The 22,292-nt window shown below is 38.5% G+C and overlaps 1 protein-coding gene across 1 annotated transcript in view; it reads right to left on the bottom strand.

Moving 5' to 3' along the window:
• The window catches only part of ACE2 (angiotensin converting enzyme 2), a 66,271-nt gene that overhangs the window by 33,921 nt on the left and 10,058 nt on the right, over positions 1 to 22,292 (bottom strand). Inside the window, 9 exon segments of the mRNA XM_078146094.1 lie at positions 328 to 554; positions 1,706 to 1,875; positions 3,109 to 3,206; positions 6,782 to 6,887; positions 7,789 to 7,901; positions 12,992 to 13,114; positions 13,117 to 13,134; positions 13,973 to 14,066; positions 18,059 to 18,217. Coding sequence (XP_078002220.1) covers positions 328 to 554; positions 1,706 to 1,875; positions 3,109 to 3,206; positions 6,782 to 6,887; positions 7,789 to 7,901; positions 12,992 to 13,114; positions 13,117 to 13,134; positions 13,973 to 14,066; positions 18,059 to 18,217 — 1,108 coding nt within the window.

The following is a 22,292-nucleotide window of genomic DNA, read 5'->3' as shown; positions in this document are numbered from 1 at the left end:
CTCTCAAGGTCTAAGTTTCCTCATCTATAAAAGGAGGGGTTAGATGAGATGACCTCCAAGGTTACCTTCCAGCTATAATACTCTTTGACTAGATAATCTCTGAGGTCTGCAGCCTTAACATGCTGGGATTCTAATATTTCTTCTGTTATGTGGAGACAGGAATAACAATAACAAGAAAGAAAAGGAAGACATTTTAAAAGCATCAAAGTCTTTCTAAGAAAACTGTCATCATGCTCATTTAACAACCTCTTTCTTTTAAACTCTTGGATACAGGGTATCTCTCCATTATTGGGGAAGAAAAACAAAAAAAACAATGTGAAAATTTACCAGGATCTTCCTGAAAAGTTGGTGGTAGGAGACCAAGGGCTTGTAAATGTGTAGGTGTGGCTGCCGAGAGGGACATGATTTCTCCAACTGCCTCATGGAACCCTTCATTGGCCCCATTTCTCAGCAGAAAAGGTTGGGAAGCATATGCCATGTAATACTGTATGTGACCCATCTCATGATGGGCAGTCAGAAAGTCATCCATCATCACTTCTGTGCACATCTTAATCCTGTATTTTAGTGAAGAATAAAACAAATTAAAGTTAATCACAACATCCATGCCATCTGACGTGCAGATCTCACTGCTTGGACATATACTCCAACAATTTCAAAAATAGAAAGTTCCTATATACACCAAAATAATTATAGCAGCACTTTTTGTGGTAGCAAAGAAATAGAAACCAAGCATTTGCCCATCATTTGGGGATGAACTCAACAAATGATGGTACATGAATGTAATGGAGTATTACTATGTCATAAGACGTCATGAATATGAATACAAAAACGCATAGGATGATTTTAAATGAAATAAAGTTGAGTAAGCAGAATCAGAAGAGCAATTTACATGACTACAACAATGAAAATGGAAAGAGAAAGAAAGAAAGAAAGAAAGAAAGAAAGAAAGAAAGAAAGAAAGAAAGAAAGAAAGAAAGAAAGAAAGAAAGAAAGAAAGAAAGAAAGAAAGAAAGAAAGGAAGGAAGAAAGAAAGAAAGGAAGGAAGAAAGGAAGAAAGGAAGGAAGGAAGGAAGGAAGGAAGAAGGAAGGAAGGAAGGAAGGAAGGAAGGAAGGAAGGAAGGAGAAGGAAGGAAGGAAGGAAACTCTATCAGATCATAATGACAATGCTTAGAACCAAAGAAAAGATTAAAAAAACACTCTCTTCATTGAAGAAATGCTGGACCATGGTGTGGAACACCAAATACGTTGTCATACTCAGCTGATGTTTCAGTTAGTTCTACAGGACTATTTTTTTTCTTTTTTTCTCTTTCTTTTTTCATTTATAAGGGATGGATGTCTGTTTAGGAGAATGGGGGATAGGTTTATAAATGAAGATGATTTGAAAATGAAAAACAAAATGCAGATGATTTGAAAACAAACGATATAAATGCAAATTAAAACTAGTTACACTCTTGATCACAATGCAGTTGCTTGGACCTTGGGCTTCATGAATGATATTTTTTTAAAGAAGCCTTTCAAGATCAGCAAGCCTATAAAAAATGCTATCAGGCTCACAAAACAAACACTGATCTCACACCCACTTACTTACTCTGCCTCCAAACAATGCTACATCTTTCCACCAGTCTCTCGGACCACTGGGCTGACAGAACTAGGTTCATTCTCCCAACTAAACTCTTTGAGAAACATGAGCATCATATACCAATACCTGAAATCCCCTTTTCCCAGATCCCAGGCTGTAGGGTGGCAAACCACTTTTCTGCCATCATTAGGCTCTGTGAGCATTGAGTTTTTCCAGAAACCTTCTGTCATATTATAGAGACCAACAGATACAAAAAAATTCTCAGCTTCCTCAAATATCCTTTGTGCATTCCAATTCTGAAAGGTTTGAGAACATCAAGTTATTATGTAGAAAATGCTTTAGGGAAGATTCATAAAGCCATTTGTGGTTTAAAAAGGGGATATGATGGTGCTTGGGGTTCTGCCACATTCCATGGCCCGACAGGAAGCTGGATATAACCCAGTGGCATGTGGGATAACCTAGATATTGGAACTTCGGAGAGGGAGTGGAATGGGGTGGAGGGAAACCACAGCTGGGGTCTGCCAACTGTGATAACTCTGCCCATGGATCTGAAATCACAGGAATGGGCTTTGAAATTTTAATCACAGAGAAAAGTTACATTCTCATGACTTTTTTTCTTCTCATCTGTCCTTTCTCTGGGTGAGGATTCTGCTAAGTAGATAACAGCAAAGAGGCACCATGGCACAATAGATAGAGAGCTGACCTTAGAGCTACAAAGATCAAGCCTTGCCTCTGATACATATTGGCAGAGTGACCTTGGTCAAATCATTAACCTCTCAGTGCTCCTGGCAATCCTTTGAGACTATATACAAGATGCAGAAGTGCTGACCTCAATTAATACATGGAGATTTCTTTTATCTGGGATTTCCTAGTATGAATGAAATCACAGATCGAGTCACTATTCTTGAATAATGACAGGACCAAAAGATGATAACATCTCAAAGGACTTCTGGTCTGATTTTCCCTTTTGATGGACCCACACCACCTTGGCTATTGTTGCTTCCTATAGAATCAACCCAGGATGAATGATTGTGTGGATACCAAATCAGAACTCACTAATGGAAGGGAGCTATTCACTCCAAAGACAAGTTTCCTGGCTTTAATTTCATATAAATTAAGTATTAGTAAGTATCTAAAGCTTTCCAAGTGATATTCTTGTATTCTGCCCTACTAATTAGGGCAGACAATTACTAACCATCTCACAATACTGATGTCAATCAATCAATCAAAATGATCTCTGTCTTTGGAAAATACGGGGAAATCTGAAATTGAATGTCATAATGCAAGGATCAATGCTATACCTATTTTTCAAGGACCTCGAGGCCAATGATTCTGAGAGCCAAAATATCAATACCATCTAATTTTCCAAAGGAAAAATGCCACATCGGGAAAACTTTAAATTGGTCTAGAAATGTCTATACATTTTTACACAGCTTTACATATCAATGACTAGAATAGGATAGGCAGGAGAGCATTAAAAAATAAGATGAAGCTGAAATTCAAATTTACAAAAATTGTGTTGAAGCTACCTGGTCCTTCATGGCCTGAGTAACATCAATGTTTGGTTTTTCTGAATAGGGCACTGTCAGTGAATATAGATTTGTCCAAAATCTGCCCCACATATCACCTGTAATAAAGAAAAGCCCAGCATAGCACATAAGAAAGCAACAGAAAAATAATCACAGTTTCTAAGTAATGCTTGAGGTAAGAAGGTTTATGACACTCCAGGCCTTACGTATGACTTTTAAAAATTGTGCTTTCCTACTTGCCCACTCACCTCTCAAGCTCCCACCTTAATTACCCCTTCTTCTCCCTTTTCTTATGTTTTCTTCTACCATACATAAAACCATCAAGGCAGGTAAAATAAAGTTTAAAAACATCAAAATTATATGGAAATACTGGAATGAATCTGTTCAGAGGCTTCCAAATAACTATTAGGCCCATCTCAGCTCAATGCAGTTTATGTTGTGGGGAGAAAGAGTTTCTACTCAGAGCTTCTCCTCTTTATATTCCACCATTCCTTGGTCAAACAACACCCATTAAATGAAGTCCTTCTGAGGAGGACTATTTCTTTTTTACTTTTTACCCACAGTGCTTTGCACATAGTACACAATAGTATACAGTTTAGTGATGTGCTGTATGTCTGTTGTCCAGTTCAGCTAAATCCTGAAAGACTCATGATGAGGTTGACTTCAAGATAATGATTTTTTTAAGCCAAAGCAAAGTTGAATGGCCACCTCCTTTGTTACAGAGGGGATGTAATCAGCATCAACGGAAGGAGTACTCATGTCTACAAAATTGCAGATTGATGTACTAAAAGATTATTGGTTGATAATTATTAATGATAATACATAATAGAACCCACATTTCCAGCCAAGCTTGGAGATTTTTGCATTAAATTCTCCTAATTGGTGGAAAGAATGCTGACATGAGGGATAAAGTTGGCAGGAGCGCTTTGAAGATAAGAAGCATTCTTCATTACTTCTTCAAGAGAGATATACATGGCTTCAGATAGATTCTTTTTAGCAGGAAAAAAGAGACTCCTTTGCTGGTGTGTAGGGAGAGATAGCACCTCAACATGTCTCTGATGTCTAGCATGCATCTCTAGAGATGTCAGGGGAATTTCCTATAGAGCAAAAATGGGGTCTCTCACTTGATTGAGCTCACTCCCAGAGGGGATGTTCATTAACTATGTGTATTTTCTATTATATTCCAGTCTGGGTAACTCCAATTTCTGTTTGTATTTGCTTAGATAAATGGATTTATTCATTGTTCCCTATTAGAACCCAGGTCTTCCTGGTTTTAAAGCCAACTGTCTACATCCTACAAAACTCTCTGAGTAGTGGTGGTAAAAACCAGGTTAAAATGTAATTGGAAAGTATTTAACAAAATAAATAAAAATACAACACAACATAAATAATGCTAATTTGTAGTTTTCTAAGTCAAAATGTGGCCCACAGGAATCCCTTTCTGAGTTTAAAACCACTGCACTATACCATGCTTAGATAATAGTGTAGTTATTATCATCACCATTTTAGATACAAAGAGATGCTTGTTAAGGTGAAGTGCATTGTCTATAGTGTCAGAGCCAGAATTTGAACTTATCCCTCCTGACTCTATATCCAAAGCTATTTTCACTATTCCATAATGCATTACTCTTATCTAAAGTTGTAAATGTCAAGAGGAAAGGGCCAATTGCCTCCCAGCAGAGCACAAAATTACCTTAGCAAGGAAATGCTCTTGCTCTCCTAGATCTGTCCACCTCTGCACACTCCATCCTCCCAAATTCTCCCATGCCTGAAACCAATGACATGAAGTCCACAGTATAGTATGCAGTGAATTCTGGGACAAAGTTTTATCTCCCCTTTGAGCTTATGTGGAACAATAGTGGTCTACGGTTATTCATGCTTTAGGAACTGCTGGTGAATCACATTCCCTACTCAGGACAGGGCTAATAACTAGTAGAGAATACTGACAGCCTTAGATATTTTAAATAATGCACACCTAAGTGCTTAAAATGAAGTAGAACTAGTAGTTTCTGGACAAATAGAAAGCATTCTCTGGAGGGGGCATCCATCCTTCATGTTGGAAGCTATAGGATTCTGGTAAACCCACCTAAACTCAAGTTTGGTGATGAGGATTCTCATGAAACTAACATTAACAGGAGAATATAACAGGTAATATTGTATTTGTACGGGGAATAAGTTTAATGAGAGGATAGTTCTCAATCTGGCTGTAACTCCATCCAGACAACGAGAACTTTGGAAGATTCTGATCTATTCTTTGCTTGCAAGAAGAGAAAGCTCCTATGGTTATTATTATTATTTATTATTTTGCAGGGAAGGGGTTCCTCTTGCTTTGCAGCTGTACTCAAAGCACATGTTGCTGGGAATCTCACTTTAACTGCCAGTAGAGTTCAATAAGTGGCAGGTAGGTGGCACAGTGGATAGAGTGCTAGGCCTGGAGTCAACGGGACTCATCTTCCTGAGTTCAAATCTGTCCTCTGACATTTACTAGCTGTGTGACCCTGGGCAAGTCACTTAACCCTCTTGACTTCAGTTTCCTCATCTATAAAATGAATTGAAGAAGGAAATGGCAAATCATGCCAATATCTCTGCCAAGAAAATCCCAAATGGGTCACTGTGAGTTGGACATGACTGAAAAACGACTGAACAACAGGAGTTCAGCAAACTGACAGAAGAGGGCAGCAGAGAACACATGAAGTCCGAAGGGCGCTTCCTGCCATTCCTCAACCAGAGGAATCCTGGTACCTGGGACTTTAAAAGGACATTGAGACAGTTTAGAATTTTTAGAGCAAGGGCTGCCTAGTCAGGGCTTCTAGGTTTTGTGTCTCTTACTCATTTAATAAAACTTTCTCCTCCAATATAAAAAACGCTTTCATTCACAATACTACAAACTAAGAACTTGAGGGATGCAGAGTGTTTTGTTTCGTTTTGTTTTTAAGTTTCCTAGGAGAGGAAATGGGCACCAAAAGAAGTGGGAACATCTTTGGGCTGTCTACTCCGACTGAATATAAAGTCCTCGAGGATAGGAGTCTGTTTCATTTTGTTTCATTATCTCTAGTTCCTGGCCTGGCAGACGCCCGGCACAATGCCTGGCATACCATAGGGACTTAATAAATGCTTGCAGATGGGCTGATTGATGAGAGACTTTGACCCTAGGGTTCCAGACACAGGACAGAACTATTTCTACAGGATCCTCTGAAAAAGGGGCAGTTTGTGGGGGTTGTATTTTGAACTGTGGCTTCCTTCTGGTACAAAATCCTTTCTAGTTGTGGAATTCATCAAAGGTTTTTTTTTTTAACCTTAGATTTATAACTAGCAACTTTGTGATGTGCCTGAGGTAAGCTTCATAAAACTCAACTTGGGGACAACCCTGCAGAATAAGAACTTCAAATAAACTTTTAAAGACAAATTAAATGGGAAGGTGAGTTTAATTTGGGAGAAGAGGGGTTAGATGAGATCCTGGGAAACAGGGTTGCTGCTCTAGGGGAATGGCTTCTTATTTTAATTAATCATGCCTACTAACTAGATGCTGGTTCAATTATGTCTAGATGCTAGGAAATGCAATCAGCCCCTCTAAATTTCAACTCCCTCTGTTTGTCCCTGTGCCCAAAAGCAATAAACACCACATGACCAATTTAAATAAATAGTGAAAAGATGGTAGACTGCCTTTTATTACCAAGCAAATGAGCAGGAAGACCCCCAGTTTCACTGATTAGAGGGCCATAGGTGGTCATCATCCTTCTCCTCACATAGGCATGCAGATGTTCATACAGTGGTTTTATCTGGAAAAAAGTCAACAAAATATGAAGGATACCAAAGCAAATAGCAACTCATCCTCTCCTCCCAGCTCTCTGACCCCAGAAGCTGGAGCTTTGTTGTACACTACTAGTGTATAAGGAAAATTTCTCTCCCACTCTGAGAAATCTGAAGAAACCAAAGGTATATCTTCTATTCCTTTTTCATAGCAATTCATTCCACCCCAGGTTTAGATTTATGGATTTATACCCAGAACTCTTCTGACGGAATACATAATTTTTAGGATGTTGCCTGATTTTATTTTTGACAACCCAGCCTCAGCTGAGTTAACCTTAAGCAAGTCAATGAACACTTCTGGGGCTCCTTTTTCTCATCTCTAAGAAGAGGGGATTGGATAAGACAATGTGAGCTTCCTGGAGGGGGATGTTTGGAGGGAAGGTCCAGGAGTCAGTAAGAAAGGAAGCTGTTGCAAATTGTCCATAGGAATTTCCTTGAAGCCTTCTTCAGGCCAAAAATAGGAATGAATGAAGAAGAAAAAGAGTCAGAGGTGGGAAGGAAATACCATTGGAAGAAAAGGCCAAGGGGCTGTTCCAGTAACTTTCCTATTCCCATTTTTCAGTCACTGTTTAAGAGCAGAAGAGAAATAAGGAACAGTGAGTAATGGTGGACACTTCCATACCTTTTCCTCACCTGAAGAAGTTGACAAACTGAATTAGACTAGATAACCTCAGACTCTTCCAGTGATAAAATTCTATGAGCTTATGAATTGAGGACACCTACAAAGAACTGGGAAGGATGGAAAGGAAAAAGAATTCCACTGGATGTTATTTCTCTGTTCTAATTAATCATCTACCATCAGCCTGTGCCATGTGGTCCCAATTTGCAGGTCAGCTGTGAATTAAGTGACATCCTTGAACTGTTTGCTACCTGGAGAAAGATTTGTTCCACATCTTCAATCAGCTGAGAACGACTATAGTTAGTGTCACTTGCTCCTTCAATTTCATAATCTGCTCTCCAATAATCCCCATAGTCTTCATAGTCTTTAAAAACAAAAAAAAAAATATTAATTCAACAAATCCTGAATACAAACCATGTACAAATTGAAAGGAAGAAGAATATGGTATTTAGAACACAAAATTTGGAATAATTAGGACTTTGGTTTAAATGATGCTTCTGACACATACCAATTGTGTGACTATGTGCAAATCATAATCTCTCAGTGGCCCAGGCAACTCTCTATGACTGTAAGTTACATATGAGTTGCTAATTTGCATCAGTGAATAGAGTTTCTGCAATGAGAGTTCACTCCAATGATAAAGTCATAGATCATAAAATAAATGTAACAGGCACTGTGCTAGGCACTAAGGATCAAAGATGAAATGTGACACAGTACCTGTTTTTAAGAAATATACAGTTAAGTAGAAGAGAATCAGATATTAAATGATTATGGTCAAGACAGAATATATTAAGCACAAAGGAAGGATCTAGGCAAAATACTTTACGATAAGGGAAGATGTTTACCTGGGGGATCAGAGGCATCAGGGAGGTAGCAAAGTTGAAGGAAGAGGATTTGGTGTTAAGGCAGAGACCTTGAGTGAACAGAAAACTAGGAGAGGGGATGATGAAATCAGAGGTCACTTGCTTGTCATGTAGAATACATGTAGGGGAAGGGAATAGTAAGAAGGCTGAAACCAGAATATGGAAGGCCTAAAATGCTGTGTTAGCTAGTTTGTATTTTATCACACAGGAAATAAAAGAGGCTAATAAAGGTTTTTTAGCAGGGCAGTGATATGCTTGGACACATTCATCAGGAAGATCATTTTGGCGAACTGTGAAAGATTAATTATAAAAAGGCTAGACTAGAGGCAGAGATATCAGTTAAAAGGCTGTTATAATAGCTCTGATAAGAGATAATGAGGCCCTGAATTAAGATGGTGGTAGCATTTGTGGAGGAGAAGGGAAATGTTGTAGAGGTAGATTCAAATGGACCTGGCAAGAGATTGGATGTAGTGAGAAAAGAAGAGGGAAGAGACAAAGATGGGTAAATTTTGATCCTGAATACAGAAAGGATGATGGTGGTGGTGGTGGTGATGTAGATGATGATGACAACAACATTTATATAGAACTTAAAGGCTTGCAAAAGGCTTTATAATATTATCTCATGATAGCCTCACAACAACCCTTGGAGGTGATATGATCATTCCCCATTTTATAAATGAGGAAACTGAGACAAACAGAGATTAAATGAATTGCCCAGGATCATATAGCTAATAAATGTCTGAGGTAGAAGTTTAACTCTGGTCTTCTTGATTTCATGTGCATCACTCTATCCACTGATACACCTTACTTGCCTTTAGATGATAATGTTAAGACAAATAGTGATGTCTGAGGGAGAGCTAGGATCTGGGAAAGATGATGAGTTTATTTTAAGCTGTGTGGAGTATATCAGTGATATATGTAGGTAAAGATGTCCAGTAACCATGAGAAAAGCAGGACTGAAACTGAGGGTAGAGATTAAGGCTCACTATACGAATCGGTAAATAACTAGAACAGAGATGAAAAATGAAGCATTGGGAGTAAAAGAATGCAAGGAGGGCAGCTAGGTAGCGTAGTGGATAGAGCACTGGCCCTGGATTCAGGAGGACCTGAGTTCAAATCCGGCCTCAGACACATAACACTTGCTAGCTGTGTGACTTAGGGCACGTCACTTAACCCCACTGCCTAGGCAAAAAAAAAAAAATGCAAGGAAAGAACATAAAGGAAGAGGACTAAAGACAGAACCAAGGGGGTCTCCTGCACTTAGGAGAAAAACACTGCTAAAGCAGGAAAGGCTGAAAAGAGAAGAGACAGATATGCCAAAGAAGAGGAGAAATTTTTTTTAATCAGTACAAATACACAAGATATGTACACAATTTTTAAAAATTGTTGCTTAGTTGTTTTCAGTTGTGTCTAATTCTGTGATCCCATTCAGGGTTTTGGGGCAAAGATACTGGAGTGGTCTGCTATTTCCTTCTCCAGCTCATTTTACAGATGAGGAAACTGAGGCAAACAGGACTAAGTGACTTGCCCAGGGTCACAATGCTAGTAAGTGTCTGAAGCTGATTTCTGAACTCAGGTCCTCCTGACTCCACAGCTAGTGCTCTATCTACTGCAATACCCAGCTGCCCCAATTAAAAGAATACAAAAGTTTAAAAACAACCCCATACAAAACATTTTTATGAAGTTTCTACCAGTCTTAACCACATTTGCCAGTGTCAGAGAGGGCAATAGTATACACAGTGCACACTTCTAATCTGAGAGAGGCTTGGAGTCCTGTTCTGTATCAGATACTTTAGGGAGTACGCTCACTTAGAAAAGTCTAGACTGGTTTGTGGCAAGAGAGCTATTATTTAGGTGTTCGATAATATTTTATAGTGTTTGAGGGCTTTGGTTTCAATTTTTATTCAGAGAAGTAGGGAAGGTAGATAAAGGGGTGGCAGGACATACGAAGAAAATGATGACCAATTAATTTCCCCATCTCTATCATGGGCTAAAGAAGGGGCTAGAGTTCTAGGATTGGAGTCAGGAAGACCTGAGTTTAAGAGCTGATATTAAGATACTATCTGTATCACCTTGGGCAAGTCACTTAACCTTTGTCTGCCTCAGTTTCCTCAAGTGTAAAATGGTGATGATAATAATAGCACCTACTTCCCAAGGCTATTGTAAGGATTAAACGTGATAATATTTGTAAATACAGTGCCTAGCACACATTACGCACTTAATAAATGCTTGTTTCTTCTTCCCTTCCTTGCTTCCATTCATTTTTCCTTCCTTCCTTCCTTCCTTCCTTCCTTCCTTCCTTCCTTCCTTCCTTCCTTCCTTCCTTCCTTCCTTCCTTCCTTCCATCCATCCATCCTTCCTTCTAACTTGTTTTCACAGGTAGACCTCTAGGTCTTTCAAAAGTAAGCTGTATTGGGGCAGCTAGTTGGCACTGTGGATAGAGCACCAGCTCTGGAGTCAGGAGGACCTGAGTTCAAATCTGGCCTCAGACCAGACACTTGACACTTACTAGCTGAGTGACCCTAGGCAAGTCACTTAACCCCAAATGCCTTGCCCCTCCCCCCCAAAAAAGGCTGTATGACCACTTTGGGAGTTGTTACAGAATCCCAACTTTGGGAGCTGGGATTCCTGGTTAGGTATAGGTTAGACTTAAAAGCCTGGAGGACCTGGGTTCAGATGTCAGCTTTTCTATTTGCTACCTGTGTGAATGAGTCCCATTCACCTTTATTGGGTCACAGTTTACAGGCATACCTTCTTTTACTTCACATTATTGTGCTTTGCTTTATTGTACTTCGTGGATATTGCATGTTGTTTTTACAAATTGAAGGTTTGTGGCAACCTGTATCAAGTCTATTGGCATCATTTTTTCCAACAGCATGTACTTAAATCATGTCTCTGTGTCACATTTTGATCATTCTCACAATATTTCAAACTTTTTTCATTAATATTATTGTATCTAACTTGGTGATCTGTGATCAGTGATCTTTGACGCTCCTATTGTAATTGTTTGTTTTGGGGAGCCATAAACAGCACCCATATAATACAGCAAACAACCCATCAATGAGTCTGTGGCCCATCTCTCTCCCTCTCCTTGGGCCTTCCTATTCCCTGAGACACAACGAAATTGAAGAATATTACATAAACTTAGTTGATAAAACAGCAGCAGGTTTGAGAAGATTGACTCCAATTTTGATAAAATGCTATCAAACAGTCTCCCATGCTACAAAGAAGAGTCAATCAATGAGACAAACTTCATTGCTGTCTTATTTTAAGAAACTGCCATGGCCACTCCAACCTTCAGCAGCCACCACCCTGATCAGTCAGCAGCCATCAACATCGAGGCAAGACTCTCCACCAGCAAAAAGATTACCACTTGCTGAAGGCTCAGATGATGGTTAGCATTTTTAGCAATGAAGTATTTTTAAATTAAGATATGTACATTCTTTTAGACATAATACTATTGCACACTTAACAGACCACATAATGTAAATATAAATGTTATGTGCACTGGGAAAACAAAAGGTTCGTGTGACTTGCTTTATTGCAATGTTCACTTTAGTGCTCTAGAACGGAGCCTGCAATATCTCAGAGGTATGCCCACTACATATTTAAAGTGAAGGGGTTGTATTAGATAATCTCTAGGATACTTTTCAATTTCTACAAATCTGTGAATCACGGGATCCCTTCCAACTCTGGGATTCCGTATTATTTGATCTAGTTGTAGCTGTTGCTCTGCTGGTGGTGAGAACTTAGACAAATCTGGCAGCTACTTAACAAGCATTTATTAAGCACTTACAATGTCCCAGGCATTGTGATAAGTGCTGAGAATGTGAATACAAACAAAAAGAAAGATGGGACCTGCCCTCAACGTGTTTATGTTCAAATGGAAGCACATAAAAGAAAGCTGAAAGGGGGCTAGGAAGTAAGTGTCCAGGTCTAGGGGCATGCTAGAAGAATCCGGAGTGCAGCCTGGTAAGAAATGAAGATGTGGCCAGTGAGCTTTTTCAGGGCTGTTTCCTCACCTATAAAATAAGGGGATTAGGCTAGACCAGTGGTGTCAAAAATCAAATAGAAACAGATCCCTGAAGGCTGCAGATTGACTTCAAAACCCACAAATTATCATCATCTATGTCATATTTTATTTTTTGTTTATTTTGTTAAGCATTTCCCATTACATTTTAATCTGGTTCAGGGCTACTCGGTGAGTGCTGCCAGCCACTAGCCATGAGTTTGATATCACTAGAGGTGACCAAAGTGTTCTCCAACTCAAAGAATCTGTACTTCTCTGACATCCAAATCTACTCCCAATATCTTCTGAGAGCCCTTCAGATCTCCAAAGTACTAAATATTTGATGAAAAAATTAACCTCACTTCAGAGCTCCTGAAACGCTGAGACACTCAAAGATTGGAGAAAGCAAATTTGCAATTGTGATGGTCTTTGCCCTTTTCAAGATCTTCTTCCCCAAATATCCTCAGCCAGCCGAAAACCCTAAATTCAGTGAGAGCCTTGATCCTTAGTTAGGCGTTGGAAATGTCACTGATTTTCATTTATGAGAAATATGGTCCCTCTAGAAGACAAAGCACAACTTACCATTTCCTTTTGCAACTTCATTTTTTAGTTCCACATATTCTTCATATAATGGCCTCATTTCTTTGCCGACTTTAGATCTCCAGCCTTCCCAGGCCCATAGCCTTTCATAATAATCTTTACTCCTTCCATAATTTTGTCCAAACCTATTACCACAAAAATACATGAAAAGTGGATATGTATGCATTTCTGAATTGGACCTAAATTTAATAAGACATTTAATAATATTCCCAGAAGGCATCAATGAAGGAATAACATGGAAATTTCAATTCTTGAAAAGTAAATGAAAATTAATGGATATAGAATTCTTATAGAGGCTGACCAAAATGTTATGAGACTTCATGTATTTAAATTAAATATTTTAAACATAAATAATTATTAAACAAGTTTAGTTATTTGTACTGATGTTTAATGCTAATTTAATAGAACCTTTAAAGAAACAAGTGTTTTTCCTACTAACTAGTGATTAGACATGGCAATAGCCTTATGCTATATTACTAATCAATTAGTTAACATTTAGTAAGTACCACTATGTGCCAGCCATTATGCAAGACATTGGAGATAAAAAGACAAGAATTAAATAGTCTCTGTCCTCAAGAAGATCACTTTCTATTAGGGGAAACAATACATTCACATATAGGCAGATACAAAATGAATACAAGGTAATTGGAGGGCATTAACAGTTATGAAGTTGAAGAATTAAGTTTTGAGGGGAATTCGGGATCCTAACATGTGCAGAGTATTCCAGGCATGGAGGACAACAGGCATGGTGGGAAGATGGAGTGATGGTTTGAGTGAGGAGACTGGTTTTGCTTGATTCCATGAAGGGGAGAAATGTATACTAGGACTAGAAAGGGAAGATGGAGATATGTTAAATGTGTATCTATCCCTAAGACATGCACACATTTCAAAACCTAAAGCCCATTAACACTTGGAAAACCTAGAAATGGGTAGGACATCCCTAGCTTGGAACATATAAAGTACCTGGTTCAAGCAACAAACATTCCTGAGCAGTCTTTGGGTTACAGATGGTTCCAGTGCTGTAGAGAGTGCTCATGGTATTCAAGACTGTATTCAACTATAACAAAAATATTACGTTGTTAGAAAAAACACGAGAGAAAATAAATGCAGGATAATTGAGGCTAACATGGTGGTCCTCCGTCTGACAATGGAATGACTACTTCATATGTGTGTGTGTGTGTATACATATATATGTATATATACACATATATATATATATATATATTTTATATGTAATTGAGAAAAAAAATAAATAAAATTCAAAAAGAAAAAAAAAAGAACCTTAGTTCTAGAGCTACCTTAGGTCCAAGGTCTTTTTATCTTGTACTTTTTGTTATGGTAGCATCTTTGGCTGGTAAATTTCAGAGTTTATTGATTTAGAATCTAAAGATTTAGAGCAACATAGGATTTTAGCAAAAGATTTAAGCAAGAAAGGGATTATCTAATCAAACACTAATTTTATAGATGAGGAAAATAAAGCTTATCAAGATGGACTGACTTGTTCAAGATCACACTGGTCAGTAAGTAGAAGAATGAAAATTTGGACTCACATCTCTCTTGACTCTCACTTTTTAATATTTATTTATTTATGTATTTATCTATCTATTCATTCCTTCACTTATTTGTTTATTAATTCATTTGTTTCTTTAATTATTTATTTATGTGTTCATTTATTTATGCAGCTAGGTAGAACACTGTGTAGAACTCTGGACCTGGAGTTAGGAAGACCTGAATTCAAAACCAGCCTCAGACATTCACTAACTCTGTGGCTCTGGAATGTCACTATACTCTACGTGACTCAGTGTTCTCATCCATAAAATGAAGGATAATAATAGCACCTACCTCACAGGGAGGTTGTAAGGATCAAATAGTATGTAAAGTGCTTTGTACATCTTCATGTGTCACATATGAATGTTCGCTATTATTATTATTTTGATAATGAGGCAACCTGACATGGTAGATAGAGCACTATAGTGCCTGAAGTAGACATAGCCTGGTTCAAATTTTGCTTCAATTATTTTTTAGTTGTGTGACCCTGATCAAGACATTTAACCACTTGGAGTATCAGTTTCCTCACTGGTCAAATGAAGATAAAAATAATATTCACTTTACAGGGTCACTGTGAGGGTCAAACAAGAAAATACTGTAATGTATACAATACTCTATTTGCTTCAATCTATCTCAACTCACTATTAGTTGAGCCCATGCCAAAGGGAATGACCACACCGGTCCAGATATAGGTAGCATATTTCTGCTTTCAAACATGCATTTTTGTATAAAAACTGAGGCAGTTATAATAAATGTTATTTTGCAGTGGGTGCTTGTATGTACATATGTATATATGTATTATGAAAAATAATATATATTATTATTACATGTAACATATATTAGACATAGTTAATATATTTATTTTATCAAAAGATGTTTCGTTATAGAGATTTGGTCTATATTCTGATCATAACAACCAGTTTTGGAGAGAATGTGTAACAAAGAGAAAATGTTTCTTGGAGGTGAAGGCTTGAGGTATGTAGAAAGACTAGAAATAATGTCTTTTCCCTCTGTCTGTCTTCCAGATTGCCTACCTCATCACCACTAATTCTTCCAGGGGAGACTTAGTACAAATAAGGGAGAACTTTAATTTCTTTCCAAAGAACAAAAAGATCATTCCTGATTCTCCAATGGCACTGCTGGAGGTAGTCTACAGTTTGCCTAGATAATAATGGTTCTTTGGGGATGCTTTTCTCCAAAGGCATTATCCTCTAACACTCAAAAGGCTGAAAATGCTACTGTTCTGTGGTAGGAAAAGACTACAGTCAGCATTGTGTAATAGTAAGAGAATAGGTGTGGAATTAAATGATCTGGGTTCAAGACTCCCAGTGTCTGGTACATAGGGTAGGCATTTAATATATGTTTGGGTCCATGCCATGATGACATGTCAGAGTAGGACTTCAGTGGAGGAGTTGTTGTTGTAATAATTATTAAAAGGTTGGGGGAGGAAACCTTTGGTAACTTTGAACAAAGTTGTAAAGATAGAAAATCTTTGCACATACAGAGGCTAAAGTCAGTTAACATACTTTAGGCCCTGGAAGAAACAAAAACTGTTAGAGAGAAGATCATAGAAGGATATCAGGTAAACTGGAGCTGATAGGCATACTGATTTTTGATAATTCTTGGTCATTTTGTTTTTCACTACTGTTAAGTTTCCAGGAGTTTGCTTGCAGTCCTAGAGAATCATGCTGGGTACAGCAAAGCTGGAATTGATTGGTTCTCTGGATGACGTTCGTAGGGCCGCCCTGGGTCTCAGAGGAATGGGAAACGCTGTTTTATAAGGTCATATTCCAAGTCTTCACTACTTGCACTGCATAATTCAGGGTCATGAAATGTAAATGAGAACTACACAGATCCCAGGCAGGAAACTAAGGAAATGGACTGAGTGAGAGTCAAGAAGATGTGAGTCCAAATCCTCATTCTTCTACTTACTGACCAGTGCGATCTTGAATAAGTCAGTCCATCTTGATAAGCCTTATTTTCCTCATCTATAAAATTAGTGTTTGATTAGTGATTTCTTGCTCTAAATCTTTTGTTAAAATCCTATGTTGCTCTAAATCTTTAGATTCTAAATCAATAAACTCTGAAATTTACCAGCCAAAGATGCTACCATAACAAAAAGTACAAGATAAAAAGACCTTGGTCCTAAGGTAGCTCTAGAACTAAGGTCTTTTTTTTTCTTTTTGAATTTTATTTATTTTTTTTCTCAATTACATGTAAAAACAATTTTAGCTTTCATTTTTTACAATTTCAAGTTCCAAATTTCCTCCCATCTTCCCTCTCCCATCCCCTCATTGAGAAGGTAAGCAATTTGACATAGATTATACATGTGCAGTCATGAAAAACATATTTCCATATTAGTCATTATGTGAAAGAAAACACAGATAAAAAATTAAGAAAAATAAAGTAAAAAAAAAAAATCAGTATGCCTCTATCTGCATTCAGATTCCATCAGTTCTTTCTGTGGAGGTGGATAGTATTCACAGGCCCTTCAGAACTATCTTAGATCTTCATGTTGCATGGAATAGCTAATCATTCACAGTTTATCATTGTACAATATTGCTTTTATTATATACAACGTTCTTCTGGTTCTGTTCACTTCACTTTGCATAAGCTCATGTAAGTGTTTCCAAATTTTCCTGAAAACTTCTTAAAGAGCTAGGGTTCTTAACCTAGGACCTGTGAACATGTTTTTATATAGCTAGCTAGATGATAGATAGCTAGATAGTTGGAAAGAAATAGACAGATGATGGATAGCTAGCAATATCTAGATGTCTACACATTTTAATATATTTCATATTTTATTATATTTTATATATTTAATTCTGTATATTTCTCTATATATTTTTCTGTATCATGTCATGATATAGATAAATATACATTAAATATAAAGAGATATCTAGATATTGCTATGTATCCATCATCCATCTATCTTTGTATCTACCTCAATCTCTATAGATAGCTGCATTGCTATGAGATGAGAAGCCTGGGGTCACAGAGCTAGAACTAGAACCCACACATCTTCATTCCTAGCCCAGTGTTCTTTCCACAGCAGCAGGACAATGGGGTCTTCTGTACTAAGCCCCCCTTTAAGGGTATCCTGAGCCTTGGAAAGCAAACTCACTCCATTGAAAATAAATAAGACTATATTTGTAGATCAAATTTTAATTTAACACTATCCCTAGCTTTACATTACCTGCTCCTTCCCCCTATTTTCCCCCAAGTATTTTAGCTCTAGGGCAGCCAGGTAGTGAAGTGGATAGAATGCTGGGCCCAGAGTTGGGAAGACTGGAGTTCAAATCCAGCCTCAGACACTAACTGTGTGACCCTGGGCAAGTCACTTAACCCTGTTGGCCTCAGTTTCCTCATCTGCAAAATGAGCTAGAGAAGGAAATAGCAAACCACTCCAATATCTTTACCAAGAAACCCCAAAAAGGGTCACAAAGAATCACATCTAAAAAATGACTTAACAATAGCAACGTTTTGCTTTTGCCAACTTACCCGTGTACTCTTCTCAGCTGATAACACTGCAGTTCCTTTCTCCTGGAGAGACTTCAGTTGAAGTTTGATTTGGGGATCTGAAATTTCATTTAGTGGAAATGTTCTGGAAATGTTGGACTGGGAGTTATAAAATGCAGACCACCTGGCTGCTGCTTCATTCTGTAACAAAAAAAGAGGAGGCCAGAATCATTGAATTGCTTCAATCAATGTGACCCAGGGATGCAAGCATCTGGGAGAGAGTGGTCTTTGAGAAGAATCTCATTTTTCCTAAAACGGCTTAAGTCTTTGTTCAGTGTCAGGCCTCAAAGCTAAGGTTTAGCTCTGAACTCTCTGGGATCAAATGTCTTCGTCATTATCCATCCTGCTGTTGCCGCTGCTGTTTCACCCTGCAAACCAGACCAAGAGAGGCTATGCTGAGGAGTTGCTAAGTCACTCAGCTCTGAGCTCCCGGGCCTATATGGCCCCATCTTTAACCCTGCTCCTCCTACTTCCTTCTACCTCTCATTCCGAGAACTATAATCAAATAAAATTGTCATTGCCTCTGGCAAGTGTGTCCTTGGACCCGCCCTAATGTTCCGTTCACCATTATGGAGACTTTCCAAACTATAAACACCTTCCCTGGGTACCACCCTCCTATACAGTCGTCTCCCCTATTTAAACAAGCTTTTTGAGGGCTGGCTCCTATTATTGCAGTCCGCATTACTTTCTACAATGCATCACATATAGTAAAACACTTATGAATGGATAAAAAATGCTCTTTTATTCACTCATTTCTTCATTCGCAAATAGCTCAATTCTCTTGTTAATTCAGCATCAAAGCTCAAAGGTCAGGGTCAGCAGGTCACATCTGGCTAGCACACCTAATGAGCAGACTTTCCCATCCATCCATTCTCTAGGAGTATAATTCCCTCCCTCTAGCTGCCTGGGACTTCAGAGTCTTAGAGTTCTGGGCCTTAACAGCTTGACATCATTGAGATGGGAGTTTATCAGCTATCAAAAAAAAAAAAAACACTTGTGAACTATTAACAACCATGTGAAAGAATTCTCCAAATCACGAATAATAATTAAAAAATAAAATCAAAACAATCCTGAGGTTTCATTTCACATTCATCGAATTGGGAATGATGGCAAAATATGGGAGTAGTCAATGTTAGAGGCTGTAGGAAAGAGAGGTACACTCAGTCATTGTTGGTAGAGCTGTGAATTAGTACAATTCTTCTGGAAAGCAACTTGGAATTGGGCAAATGGAGTGGCAAAAATGTCCATACTCTTTGATCCAGAAATTCCATTGTTACGCATATAGCTAAGAAGGTCACTGAAAAAAAAAGAATCAATATGCATTAGGGGCAGCTAGGTGGTGCAGTGGATAGAGCACTAGCCCTGGAGTCAGGAGGACTTGACACTTACTAGCTGTGTGACCTGGGCAAGTCACTTAACCCCATTGCCTAGCCAAAAAAAGAAAGAAAAATATCAATATGCATCCAAAACATTTATAGTATCAGTCTTTATGCTTGTAAAGAATTAGGAACAAAATAGATGTCAATCAATTGGGAACTAGCTAAACAAATTGTAGTATGTGATTATAATGCATGTTACCAGATGGTAAGAAATGAACATGATGAGTACAAAAGAGTATAGAAAGATTTCCATGAATGAAGAAGAGTAAGCAAGGCCAAGAAATAGTATTATACAAAAACTACATCATTATAAATGGAAAGAGTAACTACCACAAAAATGATCAAGTATGAATGCTGTGAAATTATAAAGAACAAGCTTGATTCCAAAGAAGAGATTGATACGAGAGGCCTCTTCCTGTACCTTTGTAGAGGTGGGAGTGGTCCATGGTGTAATGCTGAGTTCGGTTAGGATTTTGATAGAAAAGCGTGGGGATGGTAGAGCATTCCATGTATGGGAAATAACATGAGAAAAGGCAAGGAGATAGGAACCAGCAGGACTAGTTTAAAGGATAATAAGGGCACTGGCCTGGATGGAACAGAATATTTATATTGGAGGGAAAAGGAATTAAGATTGGAAGAGCAGATTGAGAGCAAATTATTGAAGCATTGCCCCTGAAGAGTTTGAAAATGTTTCAACAGTGGAGAGTCACTGATGATTTTTTATTTTTTAGCAGCGTTGTGACATGATAAAAACAGTGCTTTAGAATGATGGTCTTCGAAGTGGTAGAGACGTCCAAAGGGCTGAAACATGACAAGAAAAGGTGACTGTGGCATGATTCTAAAGGCTATGTGATCAACCAGTCAGAAATGAGTGAAGATGGGATTAGTTACACTCCAGTGGATAGCTAATGTGCGGCTTGTCTCTAAGAAAACCACACTCAGCCTTCACTCTAACACTCTGACACTGCCTCCTACCACCTCTGGACAAGCTCTCAGCCTCCCTCATTGTGAGCCAGCATCGGTCCCTCAGCTAAATTATAACCTAATTTATAACCTACACACACCAATAGCAGAATCACACAGGTGCTACTGGGAAAATTCCATTCCCTTTACCCCTTCAGATCCCTTTATGGCATCCCAAGGAGTGGGATTGATGAGTGAGAAGAGCCCCCACTCCCCATTCTCATTGCAGGTGGCTAAGGGTGCAGGGTATATAACCAAAAACATTTGAAGACCACTGCTTTAGAAGAGTAATCTGGGAATACTGGGGTTCAGTATGGGTTAGGAAAAGTGAGGCAGGGAGACCTGCAGCATCATTTCATGTAAGGTGTAATGAGGGTCTGGAGTGGGAACAATAAGAAGGGAGACAGATATTGGCTTGTATCAAGATAATCCCAGTCCCTATTGGCCTAGCAGAACCAGAACCATCCTGTGGAAGAGGAGCAAAGGGAAGGAGGGAGGTGCTAGATGCAAGATATGGAGTCTAGTTAGGCTCCTCTTGGGGCAGCTAGGTGGTGCTGAAGATACAGCACCAGCCCTGAAGTCAGGAGCACCTGAGTTCACATCTGGCCTCAGACTAAACACTTGACACTTACTAGCTGTGTCACCCTGGGAAAGTCACTTAACCCCAATTGCCTAAAAAAAAAAATAAATAAAAATAGTTAGGCTCCTCTCCAAAATCTCACCCCTCATCTCTTTCTTTAGATTTCATTCCTTCCACTATCCCCAGTCTTCCAAATAAAAAAAATTACAGGATTAGCTCCCAAGTGAATGTTCCATTAAAATTTTTAAATCTCTGGTACTTATAAAACTACTCCCTAAGGGGCTGCCATTGCCTCTAGTCTTTATTTTCAGAATAGGTATATTTATACAAGGCTCTTTGCTCCCACCAAGTACTTATAGCCTCATACCTCTGTACTTTAGAAATACATCAGAATCGTGGCTCTTTCTTTATACTTTCCTTTCTCTTTTTCTTTTTTTGACCTGATGATTTTCTGTTTTCTTCCATGCTATTCTTTGTAATGTTATTTTAAATATATCAAACATCCTATTGCTACTCATCCATAACAAAGTGAAGCCTCACGGGGTTCTCCAAGAGAATGGAAGACAGCTCCTGTACCCAGGCTGTATGATTCAGGAGAAGGAAGATCTTTTTTTTCTTTTTAAATGAACTCTCCAAGTCCACGATGCTTGTCCACACAGCTCCTAACCACTGTAGAATCTTAAAGAAACAAGTTTTTCATGGTTCCTTTCTTTTAATAGACTTTTTAAGAAAGGAAAAGCAGCAGTGGTCAAAACAAAAGAAATCTTGGCAGCTCTGCGTGTTGGTGATTCTGGAGACCTTAATTTTTATCATACATTTGCCCTGTTCTAGAATGACTGAAACTCAGAAACATATTGGGAATTCTCTAATCAAGTTCCTGGGCAGCTAGATGGTGCAGTGGATAGAGAGCCAGGCCTGGAGTCAGTTGGACTCATCTTCCTGAGTTCAAATATGGCTTCAGACACTTAACTAGTTGTGTGGCCCAGGGCAAGTCATTTAATCCTATTTGTTTCAGTTTCATCATTTGTAAAACGAGCAGGAGAAGGAAATGGCAAAACCGCTCCAGTGTCTTTGCCAAGAAGACCCCAAACAGGGTCATGAAGAGTCGGATACAACTGGAAACTATTGTGGGACCCACAATGAAGAGTCATTTAGAGTTCTGAAACTACTAAAGTAAAGAGCAAAACCAAACTGGAATACAAACCTAAGAAGGTCACTGAAAAAAAAAAAGAATCAATATGCATTAGGGGCAGCTAGGTGGTGCAGTGGATAGAGCACTAGACCTGGAGTCAGG

This window comes from Phascolarctos cinereus, unplaced genomic scaffold (assembly GCF_003287225.1).
Source record: "Phascolarctos cinereus isolate Bilbo 61053 unplaced genomic scaffold, phaCin_HiC Scaffold_726;HRSCAF=1367, whole genome shotgun sequence".
Lineage (NCBI taxonomy): Eukaryota > Metazoa > Chordata > Mammalia > Diprotodontia > Phascolarctidae > Phascolarctos > Phascolarctos cinereus.
This window is presented reverse-complemented; position numbering and strand designations above follow the sequence as displayed.